The sequence below is a fragment of the Scyliorhinus canicula genome, chromosome 16 (genome assembly GCF_902713615.1).
Source record: "Scyliorhinus canicula chromosome 16, sScyCan1.1, whole genome shotgun sequence".
NCBI classification, from domain to species: domain Eukaryota; kingdom Metazoa; phylum Chordata; class Chondrichthyes; order Carcharhiniformes; family Scyliorhinidae; genus Scyliorhinus; species Scyliorhinus canicula.
The window spans coordinates 109,113,325-109,132,309 of NC_052161.1; the positions used below are offsets into that span (position 1 = coordinate 109,113,325).

Sequence of the window (18,985 nt, forward strand, 5' to 3'; positions counted from 1 at the left end):
CAGTTCCTTGGATGAGAGATTCTAGCTTCGAGGTTAGGTGGGAGAAGCTGGGGTTGTTCTTCTTGGAGTAAAGGAGGTTGAGGGGAGATTTGATCGAGGTGTAGAAGATAATGACAGGTTTAGATAAGATAGACCAAAAGAGGCTTTTCCCATTAACCCTTCAGAACTAAAGGGAGCAGAATTTAAGTTTTGGGCATGGAGTAGTTAGGCTGTTATCTGAAAAGGAAGAATGTGGAGAGTTATCTGGAGGAAGCAGGGGAATGGCACTAGGTTATTCCTATGGAGAGCTGGTGCGGACACAGCGGGCTGAATGGCCTCCTCTGTGATGTAACCATTACGTGATCCTGTGTGATAATGACCAGGAACTTGCTGCCTATGAGGGAAGGGAAGGTGGAGGCAATTAATGATTTCAAATTAATGATTAATGATTTCAAAAGGAAATTGGAGGGGAAATGAGGGGAACAAGACTCACCAGGTTACAGTGGGACTGACTGGGCTGCTGCACAGAGAGCTGTTCTGGACACAATGGGCCGAATGACCTCCTTCTGCGTCATAATGACTCTATCACTCTGAAAAACAATGTAGAGAACTACCATGCGGATCCCGTGGCACTTGCGAACACTAAATCTCAGTAGAAACTTGAGTTAACACTTCTCAGGTGCAAATAAGAATCGTTTTATTGACTCTAGTTGATTACAATTGAGAATCACTTAAATCTTATTCTCTAATAAGTCCAGTCAGCAAAAGGACTCAAAGAGAAGCAATTTGTAGACAATATAACTTTCAAATAATACAGAAATGATTTTCTTGCTTACGGCAAACAGCTTGCCTTTACTTCAAGAGTTAGCGTGGAAAAGTGAAAATATGAAAAATAGAGAGACAGCGAGTAAGTTAGATCAAGGTATAGATGATTCATGAATGAAAAATAGCCGTACGATCTATTATGGTTATACTAAATCATATCAGTCCTTAGCCATCTATCTACACCCCTTTGTAATCCTAATTGGTTTGGGTTAGAATCAAATAAGTTTGATTTGACGGTTAGCTGTCTGTCTTTAATGTGCAACATTAACTTGAAATGTTCCATAAATTAATTCTTATATGTGTTATGGAATGCGATTTGGTGCTGTTATTGCAAGCGGCTTGAACTGGATTCTTGCTGACTTGACTGTTAGGACAATGGCTCCTTTAGGTTACTGTACCATTGCTATGCTGTTGTCATGGAGCCTGCCCTGTCCTTGGACTGCTTAGTGTCACATTATCTTGCAAATGTATTTGTTAGCTGAATAAGAATGCCGTTTTAATCTATCATGAATTATGCTGTTTCTGTGTTGTGTTGAAGGTATGTTTTAAAACGACCTGAGGTTATGAGAGTGCTGAAATCCTTTATTTAAAATGGGAAAAAAAACTGGGGTTTAATATTTACACTATTACCTATCAGGTGTATTAGAAAATAGTTGGTTTCTACAGAAAAAGCAGCAGGTGCAATGGAAGAGAATCAGCCACATCTCTCCCCCCGCCTCCCACTTGATTGCAATCCATGAGCAAAGTGAGTTAGTATGTGTGTGTACGGGATTGTGCTCAGCGATGATGCTCACCATAGTTGAATAGGCGGCTCAGGCTCATTTTCAAGGCTCGCAGGTCAGGAGGAATAGCCGTTAAAGCGCAAGATTGCCAGGACAAAACAAGAACTGCTCCAAACCTGAATTTAAAATATATAAAACAAAGTTTTAAAAAAGTCAGTAAATTGGAAAACTGGGCAGAAGGGATTTCAAACGGTTCACATTGCCAGACACCAATGCAGCAGAAATAATTCAATTACCAATGGCCAGTCCATTCTGGTACCGAGTGAGCGCTGCACTGTCAGAGTGTCCGTCATTTGGGCGAGAGGTAAAACCGATACCCAGGGCTGGATTCACCATTTTTGAGCCTAAGTGCGGAGGATCTGTGGCGTTTTACGTCAAAAAAATTGACGCTGCCCCTCTCACTGATTCTGCGACCGGTGAGGGGCTAGCAGCCACGCTGCGTAAAAGTCCCAGCTCCCACAATAAAAATGTCTGGAGAATGGCCGGGTCTGCGGCTGACCTGCAGCAGTCACACTGTAAAACATGGCGCCGGCCGTGCGCGGTCCTGACCTGCCAGATAGTGCCCTCCTGACCACCCCCACCAGTCCCCTCAGCCCTCACAGAAGCTCTCTCCCCCCCCCCCCCCCCCCCCCCCCGGCCAGCAGCATGGCTCCCGCTCAACTGTGGCGGCACTGTACACAGTCCGCAGCCGCCACGCCGGGTTCCCGATCCGCTGAGACCACATATCAACCGCGTGTTCGAGAACTCGGCCCATCGGAGGGCCGTCAGGTGACCCGCTAACGCCGTCACAGCGGCGTGCAGCCCGCGATGCGATGATGCCATTTTGGAGGGGGCGGAGCACACAAAACCTGTGTTAAACAGGCGGCGCCCCGGTTTCGGCGTCAAGCGGGTTTCTCCGCCCGATCACCGCTTATGAAATCGGCGCCGGGGAACGGTGAATCCCACCCCCTATTTGGCCTTGTGGGCGGTCGTGGAAGCCCCCGTGGCGCTACCTATGAAGACGAGCAGGTACAATCTCCCTGACGTCCAGGGCAATATGTCCCCCCCATATCCTACTTCGTAAGAAGTCTTACAACACCAGGTTAAAGTCCAACAGGTTTGTTTCAAACACGAGCTTTCGGAGTGATGTGGCATCTCCACATCATATCCTACTTCAACAAGGCAAATCATCTTGCCATGATCTTATTGCCACCTGTGGGATCTTGCTGTGTGCAGATCGGTCACCGCGCGTCCCACATTATTGCTGTGGCGACACTTCAATCGCACTTCATGAGTTGCAAAGTGCTAACTGGGCTCGCATTGAGGTGGTGCTGGGTGCTATGTAAATACTCTGAACGGTATGGATTTTAAAAATTTCCTCTGCTCTCTGCTTGTGTCTGTGTGCTTATTGATTTTGCTGTTTTCTGAGAACGGGGGAAGAGGGGGTTTTGGGCTACTCGTTCTGCTGTGTTCCTGGCTCTGCCAGCCTTAGAACCCATGTGTCTGTGACATAGCCACAAAGTTAACACAAGCTAGCAACGGCCGGAGCTGCCTGATCACAGCCGACTGCCTTCTCTGAGATTCCACCTCTGCGGTCGATGCCCACAACTTTTCCGGCCCGGTTTCTGTGAACCGCCCTTCGGTTACTAAGCTTTAATTCACATGGCCACCCTGGAAAGGGGGCTGAGCGGAGCTCTTTTGTTCCAGGAGCTGCGAGGACGGCTCTGTCGGAGTGTGGGAGGAAGGACCCTGGGGTTAAGCGGCTGTCACCCGAGCCAGCTTGTAGTCAGCGTAGGGGAGGGGGAGGGAGTGCGGAAGAGGCAGGAACAGGGAGTCAGAGCAGCAGCTTTCAGAAGCAGAGACAACATGAGCCATGCTAACCCCGAGGACAGCGCAACAAACAGATCAGCTGGTAAGCTGGAGGCTGAAGGTGTTAATATTGATATGAACTCTAGCTGAGTGTAAGTATATGCCAGCAGTTCTGTCAATTCAAAGCCAGCTGTGTGTGCCCCAGCTCCTGTAGTCAGCTGAGAACAGGTGGATATTTTCATCAGTCTCAATCAGAGATTTCAGGCTCTTTTGTAAAATGCAGAAACCACTAGGAATCCAGCAAGGACTGAGCTCCTGGATCATCTCAGTGTTAGATGATGCCTGGTCAATGATTTGTGAAAGTTGTTTGAAACTCCAAATGCGCACAGGGCACAAGGGTAACAGTCCCAGGTTTACACAGTGATAGTAGTTCCGATCCAGAGATCATTCAGTGACTGCACTAACACTCCCGAATTCACACAGTGACAGCGTCAACCCTCCCGGATTCACGACAGTGACAGCATCAACGCTCCCAAATTCACACACATAACAGCACATCCTTCAGGACTTGTGGGAGGAAACCAGAGAACCCAGAGGGAACCCACGCAGACACAGGGAGAACGTGCAGACTCCACACAGACAGTGACCCAAGCCGGGAATTGAATCAGGGACCCTGCAGCTGTGAAGCAACAGTGCTAACCACTGTGCTACCCATACAGTGAAAGCACCAATGCCCTGAATTCACACAGTGACAGCAACAACACTCCCGAATTCACAGTGACAGCATCAACACTCCCGAATTCACAGTGACAGCATCAACATTCCCGAATTCACAGTGACAGCATCAACATTCCTGAATTAACACAGTGACAGCATCAACATTGCTGAATTCACACAGTGATAGTGTCAACACCTCCAAATTCAGAGTGACAGCATCAACATTCCCGAATTCACACAGTGACAGAGTCAACACCCCAGAATTCACACAAGTGACAGAGTCAACACCCCAGAATTCACACAGTGACATTGAGAACACCTCTGAATTCAGAGTGATAGCATCAACACTCCCAAATTCACTCAGTGACAGCATCAACACTCCTGAATTCACACAGTGACACCATCAACACTCCCAAATTCACAGTGACAGTGTCAACACTCCTGAATTCACAGTGACACCGTCAACACTCCCAAATTCACACAGTGACAGTGTCAACACACCCAAATTCACACAGTGACAGCACCAACACTCCCGATTTCAGACAGTGACAGCATCAACATTCCCTAATTCACACAGCGACAGTGTCAACATTGCTGAATTCACACAGTAACAGTGTCAACACTCCCAAATTCACACAGTGACAGTATCAACTCTCCTGAATTCACACAGTGACAGTGTCAACACTCCTGAATTCACACAGTGATAGTGTCAACACTCCTGAATTCACACAGTGACAGTGTCAACACTCCCAAATTCACAGTGACAGCATCGACACACCCAGATTCACTCAGTGAAAGCTTCAACAGTCCCGAATTGACACAATGACAGCATCAACACCCCTGAATTCACACAGTGACAGCATGAATACTCCCAAATTCACACAGTGACAGCATCAATACTCCCAAATTCACACAGTGACAGCATCAATACTCCCAAATTCAGTGACAGCATCAACACTCCCAAATTCACACAGTGACAGCATCAACACTCCCGAATTTACAGTGACAGCATCAACACTCCCGAATTCACAGTGACAGCATCAACACTCCCGAATTCACAGTGACAGCATCAACACTCCCGAATTCACAGTGACAGCATCAACACTCCCGAATTCACAGTGACAGCATCAACACTCCCAATTCACACAGTGACAGCATCAATACTCCCAAATTCACACAGTGACAGCATCAACACTCCCAAATTCTGTGACAGCATCAACACTCCCAAATTCACACAGTGACAGTGTCAACACTCCCAAATTCACACAGTGAGAACGTCAAACCTCCGCATTCACACAGTGACAGCAGCAACACTGCCGAATTCACTCAGTGACAGCATCAACACTCCCGAATTCACACAGTGACAGCATCAATACTCCCAAATTCACACAGTGACAGCATCACAATTCCCAAATTCACACACTGACAGTATCAACACTCCAGAATTTAAACAGTGACAGGACTAAATGAATTCACAAAGTGACAGCATCGTGAGATACAATAGCACTGTTGCTTCACAGCGCCAGGGTCCCAGATTCGATTCCCAGCTTGGGTCACTGGCTGTGTGGAGTCTGCAAGTTCTCCCTGTGTTTGTGTGGGTTTCCCCCGGGTGCTCCGGTTTCCTCCCACAAGTCCGAAAAGGCATGCTGTTTGGGGAATTGGACATTCTGAATTCTCCCTCCATGTACCCGAACAGGCGCCGGAATGTGGCTTTTCACTGCAACTTCATTGCAGTGTTAATGTAAGCCTACTTGTGAGAATAAAAAGATTATAGGGCAGCACAGTTGCACAGTGGTTAGCACTGTTGCTTCGCAGCACCATGGTCCCATGTTCGATTCCTGGCTTGGATCACTGGCTGTGCGGAGTTTGCACCTTCTCCCCACGTCTGCCTGTGTTTCCTCCGGCAGCTCCGGTTCCTCCCACAAGCCCCAAAAGATGTGCTGTTCGGTAATTTGGACATTCTGAATTCTCCCTCTGTGTACCCGAGCAGGCGCCAGAATGTGGCGACTTGGACTTTTCACAGTAACCTCATTGCAGTGTTAATGTCAGCTTTCACACAGTGACAGCATCAACACTCCCAAATTCACACAGTGACAGCCCTAATTGTCAAGGGTTCAGACTGACACAGTGCGGTATTTTCTTCATGATGGCTTGGTGTCCTTCTGGTTATTACATCCTCTCCAACAACAGCTTCCTTCACAAAACCATGAACACCTGCTTAATTACTATGGAGGTGGCCTGGCTGCACGAAACGCTACAATTTTGGCACACTCATAGAACATAGAACAGTACAGCACAGAACAGGCCCTTTGGCCCTCAATGTTGTGCCGAGCAATGATCACCCTACTCAAACCCACGTATCCACCCTATACCCGTAACCCAACAACCCCCCCCCCCCCTAACCTTACTTTTTAGGACACTACGGGCAATTTAGCATGGCCAATCCACCTAACCCGCACATCTTTGGACTGTGGGAGGAAACCGGAGCACCCGGAGGAAACCCACGCACACACGGGGAGGACGTGCAGACTCCGCACAGACAGTGACCCAGCCGGGAATCGAACCTGGGACCCTGGAGCTGTGAAGCATTTATGCTAACCACCATGCTACCGTGCTGCCCCATTCATGTACTCCATTCGACGCGTGATCAGAGTGTGTCACATAGTCAAACATTGAGGAATGTTCCCAATCAGAGTCCTGCAGCAGCTAATTTATTTCTTCAGGTTCCCCTCTCCCCTTGTCTGAAGCACTCAGCTATTCTGGTGAATGACTGCCTGGGCTCTCACCACCATTCTCTCAGTCTGCATTCTCCAAGTGAGTGCTGAATAATTTCCAGCAGGCTTTGCTTCTAGAAGAGTCACTCATCCTGTCCACAGTCCAGTTCCAGACAGGAAAGGAGAATGTAGTAATCCACGGGAGGCAGGAGTTCCATCACCACACCAATATTGATTTACAATAACGATATTACAGGAGCAGCTACAAACAGTGCTGCTAGCAGTCCAGTCAACTTAACACTGGCTCACAAAGCCTACAGAGGTGATTATATGGGCCCCCTCAATGAGCTATCATTGAGGGAGCTCATACTCCAATTGGCCAACCAATAAAGCCAATTGGAGTTCATTACAGAGAGATAAACTTAAACTTTTGTACTCCTTCATTTGCCGTTCATAATTTGTGAGCCTTTGGACAGGAAGACATGTTTATTTCTTAGTCATTCCAGCAGGAGACCAGGGTGAAGTAATTAGGAACTTTCCAGAAGCTTCAAATCGTTGAAATTGCAATGGTCACTTGACCTTTGGTGGCCATCTTATGGTTCATCAGTGCCCATTTTTAAATGAAAGACAGTTGTAGAATATTTTACAGGAGGGAAGAGTCCATATTTAATGTTATGAAAATGACATGACTTCAAGGGCATAGCACATGTGCTTTCCAGCAGAGTTCAAAGGTCAGAAGTGCGAACTCGGCTGGCTTTGATTTCTTGCCCTGGGGCTCCGACGATAATCACACCACTCATCTGGTGAGACCAGGAATCTTGCATCGTCCTAGTCTAGGTGGCTCAGTTCCACGCTGAGTGATGCATTCATCCTTGGAGCCATTAGGGGAATTGATAGGATGCCTATTGCACCTCCTTAATGGTTCTTGTTTTGTTTACAGTGGCACTGGTGGAAAGCAGTGCCAACCCTGCAGGTCTGCAGCTAGTCAGCACCTACCAAACCAACAGGGCTGGAGACCCTCTCGACATTGTAGCACTGGCTGAGCAGATTCAGAAGGTAGGGATCTATTCCCCCACGCTAAATACCAACTCCTTCCCTTTGCATCCCAGCTGGACTGTAATTCCATGGGTCATAATCACCCTGAGTCCACCCCCCCGCCCCATCCCCACCCCAGCGGTTGTCCTTTGTACATGGTTCATACCAGGATGTCACGATGGAGGAGCCTCAGCCTTCGATTTGTATGGATAAGAACGAGGACAGCAGGAAGGATGGGAAGGCTGACCATGTTGCCGTGCTTTCTGAGTGCAGAGAGCAACAAGGAATGCGGAAGCGATGAGGGCCAGTACAGTCAGGGGAATAGACACTGTTCTCTGTGTTGCACGTTTTACTGTGGTTGTAAAACGCGTTTATTGGAGTGTATTAACACGCCTCCGAGTTCGACGTGTGCTTAACACTACTAGGCTCTGTTCTATGTAATTATTTAGCTCTGGAGTCGCCAGTTGCCGTATAGGCAACGTCACAAGTATTCCAAGGTCAAGTTCAAAGTAATAAAGACGATACACCGATTAGTAAAGTTCAAACGATCAATATTTATTATACAGTTATAATAAATACTCATGCACACACTAAGAGACTAAGCTATAACTAAACTTAAGCAAACAGAATACTTATCTAACAGGAACAGGCAAGGTCAGAGAACGAGGCCTTCGTCCTGGTCTGGCACTGCAGCCTTCAGCAAGCGTTCTGGTACTTGGGAGTCGAGTGGGCTTGGATCGCGTAGCGAGCGTTGAACTTACGGTTTCGGCGGCTGGTGCTCAACGGCTGGAGTCAGGATGCAAGATGTCAGTCAGAGCCGGAGCACGGGTTTAACAGACCGGGCTCTGTGGGGGATTTGCTTTTATACCCCTCTCTAATGTCCTTGCCCCCTTCTAGGCGGGCTCTACCTTTCGGTACCGATTGGAACGTTTCCAAACGGCTACCTTCGAAATCCTCCAATGCGGGGCTTTCCTCGATGTTGGGGGTGGTTTCGATATTCTTTTACTCTGGTGCCATCCTGTCTGCTCCACCAATTAAGTGCTACATTGAGATGGAAATGTTGCCATTGTGTGTGCCTGGATCTGGGCTGCCTCATCAGAATGTTAAGCGCTTTGCCATTAACACCTTTGGCTTGGAGATCTGCACCTGGCCAGAAAACTGGTTTGCTGCTTGCAAAATGCTAATTAGTTGAGAGCAGGCTGTCTGTTCTTACTAAACAGGCTTTCCCTGCTGTCTTCCATTTTAGTTTGGCTCAGTGTCCATTTTGCGTGGCCAGCATGGCTACATTCCCTCCTTGTGATCCTCACAATCATACTATTGTGAAGGATCACCTATGTACTTTGCCTTCCTTGTGTTCTCTGACCTCCTGCCAGTTCCTGTTCTACTCTGTTCCTAAACTATGGGAAGAAGAAAAAAATTTTTTTAACTAACATCTCTACTTGGCCCTATGTCAAAGGGACATGCATTACTACAACTGGGAACCTCTACCTATCACTATTAACCTTAACCTTAACTTAAACATTTAATCACTCTAAAACCTTAACCATTCACACCACAACATCACACTTCCCAACTCGGCAGTCGAGTATGGAACAATATAATACATGGCTGAATTTTTATTTACAGAGTGTTGTAATCAGTGAGGGGTTGAGGGGTTTGGTGGAATCCGAAGATGGGGGATTGAACTCTATAGATGGGTGAGGTGCTGGAACGAGAGGCTCTCCTCTTCCATTTCCTCAACCTGAGGGTCTGCACTAGTATGATGAGGATCGCGATCACCAACAGTGATTCGATTATATAGGACATGGAGTACCACGTCATGAATTTAGTACACCAGGTCTGAACCTCGCTGATCAGAGCTGAGCACTGGGGGTTTGCTGTAATTGAAACATTTACGGTGGGGGTTGTGGGGGAAACGTGTCTTGTTTCCACACATATACATATGACATTAAACAGTAATAAGTGGGCTTCCATCATTTTGCTGTTCTTCTTCTTTCTCTTCCTTCTTCCTCCGGTATTGACAATCCTGGCTTCGACCTCTGTCTCGTCCTTTGAAACCTTTGGGATCAAGCACAGTATCTGTCAATACACAGTCTAAGACCTTTACTTGTTAGTGCATCTGTCTTTCAAAACCCAATTGACCCTTTAAAATGACTGGCTAAGTCACACCCTGTGACTCCCCTCATTTTTTTTTTCAAAAAGCGAATTTAAAGACCAGCATACACCTAACAATCCTTCCTTCTGCGAGCCGTCTCGCAGGCTTTGCTGATTTACCATCCGAATGTTCCCGGATGTAAATAGCATGTGGGATGGCGGCCGAAGGGCTACCTAACGTAAAATGAAAACAAACTTGGAAACAAACATCCGAATGAGTTGCGTATGGGCCGCTACGGGTACGAGTTGGATGGGATCCCCGGGTAGGGCGTGCTGTGCCATACCCGAGCTTGGCTGACCAAGGGTTGGTTCTCAGACAGGGCGGGTCCTCAGTGCCGTTTGTCCACTGCCTGAGTAACCTGGAAAAAAACGGGTACGAATGTGTTCACCATGACTTGCAGCCTCTATTTCGCCGAATAGAGGGGCACCTAAAAAACCAAGGGAGCCAAGATGCTCCAACTGAGGACATCACTGAAGTTCTCAGAGATATCTGCAGATAAACTATTTGGCGTGTGGCCTTACAACTTTGGAAAAGATCTCCAATCAAACCGAAGTTCTCAAAAGTATCTGCGGACAAACTAACGTGTATGTGAGGTGGTCACAATCTTTTCAGCTGAAAAGAAGATGTCCATCCTCCAGCTGAACAATGTACAATCCTGAGACAAACAAACATAAAACGAAGACAAACATACGTGCAGGTTCCATCAGAAAGGACATCGTTTCCCTCAAACGATTCCTATTTTACATCATCTGGACACCTCACTTTGATTCTGCCTCTGTGAACAGGGTCACAAAGGGGTTGCCGTGTCGGGATTCAGACATTGCGTCGTCCTGCTCTCCCGGATCCCACACCCTTGTGTGGATCAGGCATGAAACTTTGGAATTGTGTGACCGGGGGTCACTCTCGTCATTGCGGACAAGTCTGTAGGAATTGTCCCTGTGCCATTGTGTAGTGTCGAGTGTGTTGTCGGGGTAGTCGGGGTCGGGTGGTGGTTCTGGATTTTTGAGGTAGGTGACTTCCATGGGGTCACTGGAGTCGGGGTCGTAGTTGGTGCAGTGTGGGCTATATGGCTGTGTGCTGTCGCTGTCTTCAGAGTCAGTGTCAGTCCTGCTGTCTCTGCTGTGGCAGCTTGTGGGCGTGTCGGGGCGTGGTCTGTTGTGGTCTGTGGGCGGAGTCGTGGGCGAGTCCGTGGATGAACTGGTCTGTGAGGGGGATGGTGGAAAAGTGTCTCTGGTGGGCGGGGTGAAGTGTTCTGCTGCATCCAGCAGGACATGGTGAGCATGGTTGGCCTGTGTTCCATATGCCTTTAACTGGTTTATATGGAACCACGCGGTCTTCCCATTAGGATACTTTATCCTGTAAACGGAGGGGCTAATTTTGTCCGAAATTGAGTAGGGACCGGAATATTTTGGAGCCAAAAAACTGCTGGGGTTATAAACAGATAACATTACCTGTTGCCCAACCTGGAATTCTGTGGTGTGTACGGTCTTATTGAAACAGGCAGTACGTTGCTGTCGGCGTTTCCCTAGCTGGACTGCGGCTGCGAGCTGTGCAGACCTCACAGTCTCAACTAGATCTTTAACTGCCTTTTCATGTGTGAGGGCCGTCACTTCGGGGCTTGTCATGTCCAGTCCTAAAAGGAATTCTGTACCTTTCATAGGGCGTCCGGTCATGAGTGTATGTGGGGTGTATCCTGTAGATGTGGAGACAGTGTTCCTTATGAACATAAGTGCAAAGGGGAGCACTGAATCCCATGTGGAATTATTCTCTTGAACCATTTTCCTAAGGGTAGTTTTTAGGGTCCGATTCATGCGCTCCACAATCCCGCTGGACTGTGGATGATACGCAATATGGAAGTTCTGTTTGAATCCGAATATTGTCAGGACGTTCCTCATGACCCGTCCTGTAAAGTGAGATCCCTGGTCCGAATCGATACTTCGGGGTAAACCCCATCTCGTGAAGATGTGGTGGGTCAGGATCTTTGCAGCTGTCTTAGCTGTGTTTGTTCGTGAGGGAAATGCCTCTACCCATTTGGTAAAGGTATCTATCACCACCAGAACGTATTTATAGCCATTCCTACAAGGGGGCAATGGACCCATAAAGTCGATCTGGAGGTTTGTCCAAGGGCCGTTTACTGGGCGAGTATGCCGAAGTTGTGCCTTCTTAGAATACCTCTCCGGGTTATTCTGAGCACAAATAAGGCAATTCTCTATGTAATGTGTGACATCAGTCCTGAGATTAGGCCACCAACAGAGTTGCCTGAGGTGCCTCGTTGTTGCATCAATTCCCTGATGCCCGTGTCCGTCATGGAACAAGGCAATCATCTGATTCCTGTCCTGCTGTGGGACCACATAAAGTTGGTCCTTAATGATCACACCCTCATGTGTGGTCAGTGTGTGTTTAAAGTGCTCGTACGCAGGCACAAAGTTTCCCTTGAAAACCTCCCTGAGGTCTCCGTCCTGTTTCTGTGCTGCCACGAGATCTTTAACCTCTGTTTGTGAGACTTGTACTGCGCTCACAGGGGCGCTAGCTGGTGCGCTAGCTGGGGGGGTCCATAAGTGTCCTCTCCTGGAACCTGCCTTAGCCAATGCGTCGGCTTTTACATTCCCAGGGGGTGATGACCTATGGTGGCTGCGAACTTTTATAATGCCGAAGGTCCTGTCCTTCGCTTTCTCTAGGATATGCTGGAGTAAGGGGGCTGATGGAAGGGGTTTTCCGTCTGCGGATACAAAACCTCTTGTCCTCCACAGGGGCAGAAAATCTGTTAGGCTATTGCATACATATAAGCTGTCTGAATATATGTCTGCTGGGCTGGGGAAAGAATCGGGGTGGTCCACTATATACGCTATGGCTGCTAGCTCTGCTGCCTGCGCGCCTAAGTGACCAGGTAACTTCAGAGCTATCTCTTCGAGAGCGCGCCCCTGCGCGTCCTCTACATAGATGCCGCATCCTGTGATACGCTCACCATTTAAAACTGTGGAGGAACCGTCTACATAAATCCTCAAGGGTCCACACGTGTCTGTGCGCTGGGGGCTTTGTTTTGGGTTCCCTATCTTCCTGGGGGGTGTTTTTGCTAAAAAGGGTCCTGTGTTATGCAGGGGAGCTACAATTTCACAGTCATGGGGCTGTCCGGGGTATTGGAGGTTGTCTGCTAAATATGTGTGTGTGCGTGTCCGTTTTACAGTAATGTCCCGTCCTTGTAAAAGTAGGGTCCACCTAGCTGCCCTAATCTGGCTAACTGAACCGTCCTTCAGTCGACCGTCTAGTAGTAGCTGTGTGGGTGTGTGTTCGGTTAGAATGGTGATGGGGTTTAGTCCGGTTATGTATGAAAAGTACTGTACTGCCCAGAAGACAGCAAGGAGGTGCCTCTCACAGGCTGAAAATCCTTGTTCTACCGGGTCTAACAGTCGGGAGGCATAAGCCACTGGTCTTAGCTGCTCGTGCCGTTCCTGAAGCAACACGGCCGAGAGGGTCAGATCGGTGCTCGCTACCTCGATTGCGAAAGGGGAAAGTGGGTCGGGGACTAGCAGCGCGGGTGCTGCACTAAGGGCTCGTTTTAACTCCTCCACAGCCTCTGTATGCTGCGGAAGCCATTCCCAGGGGGCTCCTTTCTTAAGGAGGTCTGAAAGTGGGGCGGCTTTTGTCGCGAATCCGTCTATGTGGTTCCGACAATAGCCAACCAGTCCTAAAAACGACCGGAGGGCTGAAACATTCTGGGGAAGGGGCAATTTGACGATCGAATCAATTCTTTTGAATTCGATCTCGCGTTTGCCGTGCGTGATGACTGATCCCAAATACATCACTTTACTTTCCAATATTTGGGCCTTTTTCGGGTTAACTTTACAGCCAATTTCAGTCAAGAGTTCCAGGAGTTCAGCCAGAAGCGAAATGTGCTCTGCCTTTGTGTCTGTCTGCAGTAGTAGGTCGTCTACATACTGTACCAGACATTCGGGTCGGGAAAATTTTTCTAATCCACTTGCCAGCTGTCGGTGGAAAATGGAGGGTGAATTGTGGAATCCTTGTGGGAGGCATGTCCACGTGTACTGCTGAGTTTTAAAAGTGAATGCGAATTTGTATTGGCACGCTTTTGCCAATGGTATGGACCAGAATCCGTTACTGATATCCAATACCGTGAAGTACTTGGCGTTGAGACCCTGCTTGAGCATGGTCTCGGGACTAGTAGCTACCGTTGGGGCTACTGCGGGGGTTACTTTGTTGAGTTCCCGATAATCGATGGTCAGACGCCATGATCCATCGGGCTTCCTCACTGGCCAAATAGGGGCATTGTTGGTGGAGGCTACCGTTCTCAGTACACCTTGGTCCAACAAGCTACCTATAACCTTTTCTATTTCCACCTCTGCCTCGAGGGGAAATCTATATTGCTTTTGCGGTCGGGGGTCCTGTCCGGTAACATGAACTTGTCCAGTCATTCTGCCACAGTCATGACGGTGACTGGCAAATGCTGTCCTGTGTTTGTTCAGTAGGGCTTTAATTTGTCTGTCTGTGGAGTGTAGTCAGGTCGAATGAGTACTCTCCCACTGCGCTAATCCGATTAGCGTAGTCTCCTACTGTGAGGGTGGCTGGTGCTCTGTCTGATCTCGCCATTCGCCAGACACACTGGTTCACTGGGTCGAACGACAAGCTATGAGCGTTCATAAAATCTATCCCCAGGATGTGCTCTGCTGTCCGGGGAAGATTTACGAGAACTACGGGGTGCCTTGTGCTAATGTTCCCTAGCTGGATCGCTACGGGTGCTGTGATATGTCCCTGCTGCGAGTGTCCGGTGAACCCGCTAAGTGTAATGGTGGAGGTGGTCGGCCACGTGTCTGAGTGTGCCGTGGTTGTGGAGTTAATGGTGGTGCGGGATCCTCCTGTGTCCCACAGTAACTCTATGGGCTTCCCTTTGACTTTTGCTGTGACTACGGGCCTCCCTGATGAGTCCCATAGTGTGTCACAGACCCAAGTGGGGGAGCCCGAACACCGTCAGTTCGTCTCGTCCACATTGGTGGGTCCTGACTGTACTGCTACATTGTGGATGGGTTTTGCCTTACTGCGGTTCAGAGTGCCTGTCTGCTGGCCTCTCTGAGATCGCTGGGGTGCATTACACTCTTTTGCCCAATGCCCTAACTGTCCACAGTTATAGCATTCCTGTCCTTTCTGCTGAGGGCTGCTCTTGCCTTCATTTACCCATGCGGGCTTCTGGTGCTCTCTGACTGCTTGGATATCTGCAGCAGCCTGAGCCTCTTCTGGGGATCTAACTTTTCCTTTTGCCTGAAGCGATTGCTCCCAAGCGCGGGACAATCTTTTCAGGACCCATTTTTCGTTATGGGCCTCTTCTGAGGGGTCGTAACTATTGCAAGCGCTCTGTCCTGCTTCTGTTGCGTGTGAGATAATTGTGCGCGTCCACTTAACCATGTTTTCGCGGGTTAAATGCGCTCTATCTAGCTGTCCGAAAACTGCGCTGAAATGAATCCACAGCCTTCCTGCGAATGCTGTGGGGTGTTCGGATCTCTTCTGCCTGCACTTATTCAATCCTTCTACGGGGTCACCTCTATTGTACCCGATGGCATCTAAAATGGCAGTGTGCATCTCCTCTAGGCTGCCTCCTGCCACGTTCTGTGGGTCGGGGAGGGCTGCTACTACACTCTGGTCTAAGCTCAGCACGGTGAGCTTAACCTGCTCTCTCTCATCCAGGCCGTACATGGTAGCCTGCTGTTTTACTTTAGCGAAAAACTGGTGGGGGTCTGCGGTGGGGAGGAACGGAGTGATCTTTTCACAAGCGTCCCTTAGCTGGGTTACTGTTAAAGGGGTGGTGTAAGTTATGTCTGGGGCGCCTTCTGATTCGGCTTTTCTCTGCGTGGTTACGGGATTCATGGGTGCGGTTATGGTCTGAGCTGTGGGGGGTTGGGGTGCCTGTCGTTTCTGCTGAGCTGCGGGCGCACATGTTCCCTGAACATAACGCTGCGCTGTCTCGCTTAATTCCTGCCAATCCGGGGCATTTTCCCCATCTAACTGTGCTCCAAAGGTGCTTTGGAAGCCATTCTGCACCGAAAGCAGAGATTGCAATTCCGCAATCTGTTTCCTGCATTTCGCGTGGTCAACTGTGCTTTGTCTTTGTTCGGTCGTTGCAGCATGGAGTGCTCTCAAAGCTGCTTTGAGATCAGAACATTGCCTCTGCAATGCCTCCACCTGCTTCTCCGATTCCTGTCTTATCAGAACGGCACGTTGCACGTCCTGATAGGCTTTCTCATACTGGGTCTGGGAACTGCTCAGATGAGCTAGACAAGACTGGTGAGCCCTCTTGGCATCATCCACCTCTCTATCCTTCTCTGCCAACTTCCCTTTTAATTCCAGGTTTTCTTTCTCGACGTCCCTGACATCGACCTTACTCATCCTATTCCGCTCTTCTAAATCTGTCCGGAGCGTCCTGATGACCTCCTCTGCGCCTCGCAACTGTGCCAAACAGGACACAATCGCCATCGGCTTGCGTGCTTTACCTAGGTTCTTTTTGTGTATTTGAGAGAGGTTCTCCCACCAAGTATGACCTATACTTCCGGGACCTGTTTCCTCATTTGCACAAAACTCTTTCCAAAGGGGCCATCCCTTTCCTTGTAAATATTTGCGGAGTTCCAGCTCCCACGTGGGACACTGGCCTACCCTGCTACTGCTGCTGGTCGCTGCGACCACAAACTTTGCTGGATCCATCAGACGTTCCATTGCCTGCATGGCCATTTCCTCTGACTCTCTTTTTATAATTTGGAACAGGGGGTTGCTGGGGTGGTGTTTGGAGAAAAGGGTACGGCTTACGCTATTTTCCGATCACAAAACTACCGAAAGTTTGTCGCAACAAAAAGCTTTCAGTTTTACCTTACAGCCCTGTTAGTACGCATGCACTAAACACACTTCCGAATTTCGCTTATTATTTTGAACACCTTGAATACTTGTGATCTCTTTCTTTCTCTGCAATTTGGAGTTCTAATTCAAATTTCAGGGTCCTGGACACTGTGGTGTTTCCACTTAAAACAGGGTCCCGGCGGATGTTGCCACTAAATGTTGCACGTTTTACTGTGGTTGTAAAACGCGTTTATTGGAGTGTATTAACACGCCTCCGAGTTCGACGTGTGCTTAACACTACTAGGCTCTGTTCTATGTAATTATTTAGCTCTGGAGTCGCCAGTTGCCGTATAGGCAACGTCACAAGTATTCCAAGGTCAAGTTCAAAGTAATAAAGACGATACACCGATTAGTAAAGTTCAAACGATCAATATTTATTATACAGTTATAATAAATACTCATGCACACACTAAGAGACTAAGCTATAACTAAACTTAAGCAAACAGAATACTTATCTAACAGGAACAGGCAAGGTCAGAGAACGAGGCCTTCGTCCTGGTCTGGCACTGCAGCCTTCAGCAAGCGTTCTGGTACTTGGGAGTCTAGTGGGCTTGGATCGCGTAGCGAGCGTTGAACTTACGGTTTCGGCGGCTGGTGCTCAACGGCTGGAGTCAGGATGCAAGATGTCAGTCAGAGCCGGAGCACGGGTTTAACAGACCGGGCTCTGTGGGGGATTTGCTTTTATACCCCTCTCTAATGTCCTTGCCCCCTTCTAGGCGGGCTCTACCTTTCGGTACCGATTGGAACGTTTCCAAACGGCTACCTTCGAAATCCTCCAATGCGGGGCTTTCCTCGATGTTGGGGGGTGGTTTCGATATTCTTTTACTCTGGTGCCATCCTGTCTGCTCCACCAATTAAGTGCTACATTGAGATGGAAATGTTGCCATTGTGTGTGCCTGGATCTGGGCTGCCTCATCAGAATGTTAAGCGCTTTGCCATTAACACCTTTGGCTTGGAGATCTGCACCTGGCCAGAAAACTGGTTTGCTGCTTGCAAAATGCTAATTAGTTGAGAGCAGGCTGTCTGTTCTTACTAAACAGGCTTTCCCTGCTGTCTTCCATTTTAGTTTGGCTCAGTGTCCATTTTGCGTGGCCAGCATGGCTACATCTGCCAATGTGAGTCAAAGTTCCAAAGGTTTGGTTGCTAATCTTAAGTCCACGCTGGTGGGGCAGCACGGTGGCGCAGTGGGTTAGCCCTGCTGCCTCATGGTGCCGGGGTCCCAGGTTCGATCCCGGCTCTGGGTGACTGTCCGTGTGGAGTTTGCACATTCTCCCCGTGTTTGCGTGGTTTTCGCCCCCACAACCCAAAGATGTGGATTGGCCATGATAAATTGCCCCTTAATTGGAAAAAATAAATTGGGTACTCTAAATTTATTTTAAAAAACTAAGTTACAGTTGTTTTCTTTGCTGGATAGAGTTTCTTGATTTAGTTCACAGTCAACACCACTCCAACACCCCAGTATACCAGCCATCCTCGTTTTTCAGCGTACAAATACCAATCACCTGTTTACATTTGTCATTGCCATCAAACTGTAACAATGTAATTAATAAGTTATTGACATATCTCCTTTCTTTAAAGTAAAAATTTGAAAATGTAAACACAATCTTTCAAACTAATTGTCAAGAGGCAAAATCATGGGCATGATTTTCCGCGTGCTCACGTGCGTTTCGTGGTGGCTGACGTGGCCCACTATTGGCAGCCTGTGGGAACTTCTGGTCCTGTCGCTGTCAACGGGCTTACCCATTTCATGTAACCCCCCACTACCGGGAATCCCACGGCAAGGCTTCGCCGTCAGCGATTCTGGAATATCCTGCCAGCGGGAATGGCTGGGAAATTCCAGCTTGCACGTTTTTCCCTCTTCTATGTCTCACATTAGAGTACAACTGACTACCGACTATCAATAAATCCCATGTCCCCTCTTCTTTAAACAAAACATTTTTTCCTCTTTACCATGTATAAATAATTACAAAGCAATCAAAAAAATTATTGGTTTTCAATACGCTTATTATACAACAAGGCATCCAGTACATCGAACAATTTCTTGGAGAAAACACCTCTCTCTGTGAAACAGCCTGACAACTGGTGACTTGCATCTA

General features: G+C 48.3%; 2 protein-coding genes across 3 annotated transcripts in view; one reads left to right on the forward strand and one right to left on the reverse strand.

The window, feature by feature from the left end:
* The window catches only part of p3h1 (prolyl 3-hydroxylase 1), a 55,391-nt gene extending 53,775 nt beyond the window's left edge, over positions 1-1,616 (reverse strand). Inside the window, exon 1 of the mRNA XM_038822358.1 lies at positions 1,599-1,616. Coding sequence (XP_038678286.1) covers positions 1,599-1,601 — 3 coding nt within the window. The 5' untranslated portion in view covers positions 1,602-1,616. The remainder of the gene's footprint in view (positions 1-1,598) is intronic.
* A 1,708-nt stretch (positions 1,617-3,324) lies between these two features.
* Positions 3,325-18,985, forward strand: part of c16h1orf50 (chromosome 16 C1orf50 homolog) — a 50,653-nt gene continuing 34,992 nt past the window's right edge. The window contains exons 1-2 of one of the 2 annotated variants that reach the window (XM_038821588.1): positions 3,325-3,477; positions 7,746-7,861. In XM_038821588.1, coding sequence (XP_038677516.1) covers positions 3,432-3,477; positions 7,746-7,861 — 162 coding nt within the window. In that variant the 5' untranslated portion in view covers positions 3,325-3,431. The remainder of the gene's footprint in view (positions 3,478-7,745; positions 7,862-18,985) is intronic. The other variant, XM_038821589.1, reaches the window with a different exon arrangement.